The sequence below is a fragment of the Nestor notabilis genome, unplaced genomic scaffold (genome assembly GCF_000696875.1).
Source record: "Nestor notabilis isolate BGI_N333 unplaced genomic scaffold, ASM69687v1 scaffold9325, whole genome shotgun sequence".
NCBI lineage: Eukaryota > Metazoa > Chordata > Aves > Psittaciformes > Psittacidae > Nestor > Nestor notabilis.
Genome location: NW_009930653.1, coordinates 54418 through 62503, shown reverse-complemented (window position 1 = coordinate 62503; position 8086 = coordinate 54418). Strand labels below are relative to the sequence as shown.

Below are 8086 nucleotides of genomic sequence, written 5' to 3'. Positions count from 1 at the left end.
AGCAGCAAAAAGAAATTCCAGCCTGTCCAGCACTCCATGGACGAGGAATTGGCTGGATGGCTGCACTCAGAGAGTTGTGTTCAACAGCTCAATGTCCAAGTAGAGACCAGTGATGAGTCATGTTTCTCACTGGTACTGGTACTTTTCAACATCTTTGCTGGTGGCATGGGCACTGAGATCAAGTGCACCTTCAGCAAGTTTGCTGATGACATTGAGCTGCGTGGTGCTTCAACATGCTGGAGGGAAGAGATGACATCCAAAGGGATCCTGACTGGCTCAAGAGGTGGACCCATGCAAACCTCATGAAGTTCAATAAAACCAAGTGCAAGGTCCTGGACCAGGTTTAGGACAATCCCCAGCAGAAATACAGGCTGCATGGGGACTGGACAGAGAGCAGCCCTAAGGAGAAGGACTTAGGGGTGTTGGTCAATGAGAAGCTCAACATGAGCCGGCAGTGTGCACTTGCAGCCCAGAAAGCCAACTGCATACTGGGTCTGCATCAAAAAGAGCATTGCCAGCAGGCTGAAGGAGGTGATGCTTCCCCTCTACTTTGCTCTCCTGGGACCCCACATGAAATACTTGTGTGCAGTTCTGAGGCCCCCAACATAAGCACATGGACCTGATGAACTGAGTCCAGAGGAGGGCCACTAGGATGATCTTTCACATGTTTCTATTTGAAAAGTAGGTTTTCCCTTTCTACATATTGTATTGATATGAAATAATCACATTATACAAAATGGGAGAAGTATTTTTTATTTACATAATTACATGGACATTTTCCCTCCATTAAAAAAAAAAAAAAGAAAAAGGTAGCACTATTTAATATAGCAGTTTAAAAGCTTGGAGAGAACTGGTACTGGGACATTTCTACCTATTTGAAAGCTGGCCTTTACATTACAGTTTTGCTTGGGATTAACCTGAGGAAATAATTTGCTCTAGTTTCTTGTTTGTTGTGCAACCTGTTATTCCTTGTAAAAAGCATAACAGCCAAACACGACCAAGAGTATGTACAAACACTCAGGTGGACAAAAACCTTGAGGAGAACACAGAGTTTTATTCACATGTACATCTGAGAAGCAAAAGTGCAGTAAAGCAAAGTAAAACCTCCTCTATGAGATTTTACTTCAGAAGATTGCAGAAGCTACTCAGACAGCTCAAACAATACCATATGGCCTGTGCGTGATCACACAAAGTTCACTTATAATTAGAAGAAATAACAACATGAAATGACTAACACCCATTAAGTTTGCGAACAATACATACATGAAGTTTTAAGATATAAATATTCATCAAATGATGAGTAACGAACAAGTTAAAAATTATGCTGTAAGAGAGCAATGCATTAACAGAACAAAGGGTCTGGGTATCAAATCAGCTCTGACAATCAAATAGATACTTGCTTTTGGACCCAGCTTTATTTTCGCAGTTGATAAAGTATTTCAAAGAGCAGCACTCTCTCAGCTCAAACAGGAATCTACTGGCTTCTCATGCTGCTCAAAAAATTAAATATTCTGAGTATTGTAATACAGCAGAAAGGCACTTGGTGAGATTCTTTAGTACCCAAAAAATGCAATCACCAGTGAAGAAGCAAGAAAGAGTGAAAAAAAATCATGTCTTTCCGCTTGTTAGAGACTAAACTGTTATCTGGTATAACTACTCTGGGAGCACTGAACTAGCAGATCCCTTTGCACTTGAAAATGGAGAATCCCTGGCAAGGTTTGCACAGGCAGCCATGTCTAGATTAGCAAGAAACTGTGCAGATGAATATTGAATGGGCCAGGCAGAACTTTTCTAGGAAGCTTGGATGAAAGCCATTTATCCATTGCCAAGTTCTGGCACTGCCACTCATTTCCACAAACTCACCTAGAAATTCAACAGTAGCAAAACTTCCATTGAAAAGCATCTTCTGTTTCTGCTGTCTGCTTTTGTAAGAAAAAAACCCTCTAACTAGAAGTGATTCAGATCAAATCTTATAAAAACACCACAATACCCTCAGGATTTAGCTACATAAAACTTTTCTTTAATTTTCCATTTCCTTTCATGACCTCAGTCAGAGCTTCAGGATAGTCCCCCTATCCCCCTCACCACCCTTGTTAATTGAGGGTACAACTTTGCATATAGTATGATTAAACCAGTATACAAGGTGCTGTTGTTTTTCCAGAATGTCCTATGTAAAACAATGATGGAAGACATAGAATTTTTTAAATTAAAATTCTCCAGCAGAAACCTGCTATTACTTGCATTTATTTATTCCCATCAATACACTGAAAAGCCTTTGCTCATCATATACCACCATTCAGTAGCACTGGGTGATTCACAGTAAGCCGTTTATATGCATTTTAGCAGTGAACTAATTTGCTACAATATTCAGAGTTGGCAAATCCATAGAGAGCGGACAGTCAAAGTAATTTAAATGTTCAAACTAGTATATGTGAAAGCACTTGCAGTATTTACTTGGATTTACTTTCAGCTTTCCAAAAGTCATCTGATTTCCACCAAAAGGGGAGGGGGGAGAAAAGCGAAAATGCAATAAAAGCACACAAGGGATTGTTTCAAAACCTGGATTAATCCTGAACAGTAATAAATTTTCTGACTAATTGGGCAGTGAAAGAATCAAACCTTCAGCATTTCTACTGAAGGTGACTGGCTCAACCAACGTATTTCATGGCATCACAGTCCTTGATCTCAAGTGCACACATGGCCATGGCATGTGCACACTGACCACTTTTTTGCCTGACAATCACTACTTGTCCTGTTCTTCCTGCATAACCAACCCAACATCTCCTTGTCTATCAGCCCCTTTACACACCCCTAGCTCATGCTACCAGCATTTCTCTACTGTTATCCTTGACCAGATGCAAGACGTCCTTGCTAGTTGGCACAACAAATAGTTACATCTTTGAATGAAATGGGAAACGAAATGGGAAACTTTCAAAAGATGAAGCAGGGGAGTCCAGGGAAGTCCACACTCACCTGGAATCATTCCCACGTATTTTGTATTGGGAAGCCTTGCAGGAAAAGTACCACGTGCCTGCCACTGGTTTGTAGAGTTTCTGCAGTGTTGCGCAGCCCCTACATTACAAACCTACAGCCTCTGCTGTGTAAGCATCCAGGAACTGTGCTGGATAAGCACTCTCCAGCCCAAAGAAGGTAAGGCATCAGAAATAAAAAGGGAATGGAGAGTGCAGGACTGAACTGGGCAGCACTACAATAGACACACAATAATTTTTCCTATTATACTATCTGCTAGTGCATGCAGCCACTGGCAGACATGGAAAGATCAACTTACCCCAGCCAATGCAAAGATAAAGCCGAAAAATCCTTTGCTCTGAAAAGACTGAAAGAACCAGTAGTGTGTACAGGTACATGCCTTCCACCAGCAACCAGTAGTAGTTTGCAGCCACACAATACTGCATCATCACAAAGACTAATCGGCAGCTAAGCGATTCCTGTGATGGAAGAAAGCACAGCTCAAATTAATGCAACAGGGGCTGAGAATAAAGGAACAGTAATCCAAAAGACTGGTTCTCTCTCCTATTCTTGCTGCTCAAAACAACACTTGCTAAATTAATCACATCTGAGTAGTAAAGGGGCAGAAGCCAGTAATAGGTGCCATACACAGCAGAGAGATGCTTTCAACATTTTTCCCCCTCAAAAAAAAAAAAATAAATTAAAATTGCATGTTCTGCATCTTCCATCAATAACCAATTGAATATAATTTGAAAAGCACAAAGATGAAAGGTACTGTAAGTGCTGTAAGTGTACTGTACTGAAAGGTTCTGTATTAACTTCAGCCACTGAATCTTTTCACTTCCCCAGATATTTTGTTCTGCACTTGAGAATTTGCTAAGGAGCAAGTAGTGGATGCCATAATGCTGACTACTTTACAAAGCAAAATACATTTAACAGAAGAGCAATATTGCCCAGTGCATCACATTTAACTGCAAAATCTCTCTCTTGGGTGGTAAATTACAGAGAGGTGGTCAGTAGGGCTTTACATAAGTATGAAACCTGATTACTTAATAAATACATCCATCAGATCTGACGAAAATGTAAAGCCTAGGTTTTTTGGAAGTAGGGAATGACTGACAATCTAATGTGAACATTTCCAAGCCATTTATGTATTACAATATTATTTTCTGCCAGTTTATACACTGCAGATGAGAAGAAATCAGCTATCATATGAGATTTACTGTTTGGTACTGGTGCGTAAGCCTTAGGCAAAGTGTCAGAAAAGGATGGGTACTACGTATGCATCAGAAGACATACCCTTTACAACCCCCACCCTGCATTGCTGCAGCAAATGCTATACCCATATTCTAGAAACACAAGAGCTATACAGACAACGAAAATCCATCTTTGAAGATTCAAGAACATTTTGTATACCACAAAGGTAGGCTTTCATCATTCAGAAGAGTTGTATATCCTCTCCCTTCAATTAGAAGTATTTAATTAGCCTGTTTCTCCAAAGCTTTTCTAAAAGCTTTCAAATTTGCATTTTAATCAGATGCTTCCTTCCCCCCCCCCCCCCCATCAACAGATTATAAAAACCTCCAAGAATGACCAACTAATTTGGTCATTATACAAGATGGACAGTCCTATCACAAAAGGTGCTGGCTTAGGGAAATGAATGCCTTCTTGTCACTGCTAGAAAGAAATGAACCTGCAGCATGGCAAAAAGATATGGGCATGTGTGTATATATCAAAAATCCACCTCTTCGTGTTTCTTCTGTCTAGTATAAGCAAACTTCCCACAGGCAGAGAAACATGCCATGGCATCAACTACTTGCCTGTCCCAAGCACAGGGTGGCACAGCCACGACATTAAATTATCTTCTGCCGTCCAGACACACCACAGTGATGACTCCAATATCCTAAGGACTACCCACAGTGTCTGTCCCTACCTGGAAGGCAATAAGTCCTTCCCATTGGTGCTCTTGTGTGGCTGTGCTGTACATCCACTTCACCACTGAGTCTTTAATGAAGACTGATATAGCCCGGAGAATAAATGAGGTGAAGAGGTTCAGGTGAATATAATTCCTTGTGCAATGCAGATGCCTGTAAAAAGGAAAAACCAGCCATGATCCACTACCTGTGGATAAGCTGCAATATCACACATAGGACTGAGGGAGGGCACAGTAAGCCCTGTTGGAAATCAGGAGGTACCAGAGGAAATCCCATAACTTGAGAATGGCTGTAGGGATTTCAAAGTGTCTTTGGGAAGAAATCACTATCAAGGAAAAGACATTCCAAACTTCAGCCCCATGTGTTTGGGGAAGGAAGGAAGATCAGTGTGTAAGGAAAAGATACATTCAAAGTTTAAAAAGTGTAAAAATCATTTTTAAAAGAAGTATCTGAGAGAACTGAAAACAGTTAAGTTTCACGTAAGGCTGAACCTAATGTCTTCAAATTGACCTCAACATCACTGCACAGGTTTACCTTGGCTCAGGAACTGGTGTGCAGTGCAGCTTCTGGCTGTGCCCAAACCCACAGTGAAAAAACATCAACCCGTAAATTACCACTTTGATAACAAGAGAAAAATCTGTATTCAAACTGCCTCCTGTGGGAACTGTAAATACTTTCTGTAGAAGTAAAAGGAACAGAAATTTGACCTCTGCATTCAGAATTGAAAACAAACAAAATAAAACAACATGTAAAAAATCCTCTTGAATTTCAACAGCTAGCTGTAAATGTAATAAAATTGCTACTTGTCAAAAAAGACCATGTTAAGGGTTAGCAAAAGAAACTGCAGTCATGTAAACGGCATCCAGCTGCAGAGTGCTGCCAATGCTTTATCAGCTGTACCCACAAACATTTTTCTTTCCTTCGTCTGCAAGGGTACACATCATCCCTTGTTTCAAAGGAAGTTACACTAGGTATGATTCTTTTTTGATACTAAAAGATACAAGTAACATATGCTAGACAGTAATTATTCTAGCAAAACTGTGTCTATTTTTATTGCCCTATAAATTCGGGTAGAAAAATAAACTTGGTCTGAAAGTTACTGGTTTTGCACCAATGGCTAAGGAGAACCTTTCTTTCATAGGTCAAGTAGAATTTTTTGAAACACTTAAGTCACAGCTTATTTCAAAACTTACATGTAACTAATATTTATTTCCCTTTAACTCAAAACTTATGTGTTGCTACCCCTCAGAACTGCTATGGATTGAAAAAATTATGTAAACTAACCAATTGAAGCAAATTGGTCGCAAGTTCTGCTACAGGCAATAAAAGTTATTTAAATCATTTCAGCCACAAAGTTATGGCCCTAATTCAGCTTCCATCACTGAAATTGGACTTTTCTTCCATTTCTTTCAGAGGATGAAAAATTGGACACTAGATATATTGTTTCTTTTGTTCTATCATTATTAAACCCAAAGGTTATTCTTCAGTCTAGGAACTTAAAAAGGCCTCCTTATTACAAAAGCAGAGAACATCAACATTCTGGTGCCACTGAATTAGATTTTGATCCCTGCTTGCTGAGGTTGTGCAGCTGCTGGGGAGAGGCCACAAACAGAGGTTCCAATCAAAATCCAGCAACTGCAGTGTACCTAGGGATAGGTCTCATGCATTTCATGAGATACAGGACTATTTTTTCCTCAGACAGACAATTTAGACAGGAAAGCACAAAATAGATTGATGACAGTTTAAACAAGGCTCTCGGCCCCTTTAACGTCATTTATTTTCAAAATCAGAAGCACACACTCATGTACACTTCTCCAATTCCCGCTTCACAGTGAAAGTTAAAAATGCAAAAGCATCTCTCCACAAAAGCTAGGGTACCAAAATTCCCTCTCTTCTACAAGTCATCATAGGAGAGTAAGTGACAAACTTACTCTTGCTCCCTGCCAAAACACGTTCACATCCTTCCTTTCAAAAGTTGTGCTCTGTGACCTTTACATTTGGGCTGCTAAGATTACTCAGAAGTATCGTTGATGGGTGAAACAAGGAGCAAGCACTTACGTGGGAGACATTTGGAGACTTCAAGACACTTGGTGTATTGTCAAATGAGTCCCAAAGTTGCGCAGGTACAATGCATACAAATCAATTACCACATGGCATTCACAGAGGGTGAGCACATCTCTGCATCTCTGTAGAAATTTTAAATCTTTGAGATTGCTAGCCTATGCTTCTCCACTGGAAGGAGGAGGAATAATATAATGCTAAAAGGTGTGGTACAATATTAGAAGGCTTGTATCATTTTAGTTTTGGAAATGAGAAGCTAAAAGGCATGAATGATCTTTTTAAATACATAAGGGGTATAAACACTTAAAAGGGCGGAAAGGAGTGCTGGCACCAGAGAAAATGATCATTAACTGGCAACGATAATTCTTTAGTCAGTGAAGGAAGTTTCTTAATGATCAGAGCACTGAAGGTTCCTGACTCAATTTCAAATGAGAGTACCAGAAGATGGAAAACTGGATTTTTTTTTTTTTTTAGGAGGCAGCCTCATCAGTCTGTAAAAGGGATGATGAGACCTGGCAATATACAGTAGCAGGGAGCTGGCTGGGAAATAGGCCAGACTGAAATTTATGCTCTGTGTAATTCCAAGCAAGAAAAGATGAAAACTTCTGTCCTAAATGTCCTCTCAAACCCCAGACTAGGGCTTCATCTGCAAGGCAACACCACGAGGGAATGCTGAAATCTCTCTCTTTTCCCATTTCTTCCAGTGGAAATTTCACTGAAGTAAAAAAATGTCACAACAAAATATTTCAACTGATAAAATCATCTGTTCCACACATTCACACAAGTAACACTGCAAAAATTTAAGAATTTTACTCGCATTTTGAGAAGAAATGATTGTAGAAAAGAACACAGAAGTGACATAAAATAGAGAAATTAATAAGGTGATGGAAGAAGGGAAAAAATAATCAAATGGAGAAAGTCTGTTGAAGTCTGATACTACTATACAGAAAAACATAACACCTTTTCCCCACTCTCTTCAGAGCTTTACCAGTTACCTGAATCCAAGAAGAATGGCAGTTGCTATTACAAGGGCAGAGAAGGAAAGAGCATATCCAATGGTGTATATGATGGACAAATTCAGGAGCTGTTCTTCTGGTGCATCCTGAGAGCATATAAAGGAG

General features: G+C 39.8%; 1 protein-coding gene across 1 annotated transcript in view; it reads right to left on the bottom strand.

Moving 5' to 3' along the window:
* GLP1R (glucagon-like peptide 1 receptor) overlaps window positions 1-8086 on the bottom strand; it is a 54012-nt gene that overhangs the window by 20189 nt on the left and 25737 nt on the right. The window contains exons 4-6 of the mRNA XM_010015507.1: window positions 7961-8067; window positions 4904-5057; window positions 3290-3449 (exon numbers count right to left, since the gene is read on the bottom strand). Of these exons, the coding sequence (XP_010013809.1) occupies window positions 3290-3449; window positions 4904-5057; window positions 7961-8067 (421 nt within the window). The remainder of the gene's footprint in view (window positions 1-3289; window positions 3450-4903; window positions 5058-7960; window positions 8068-8086) is intronic.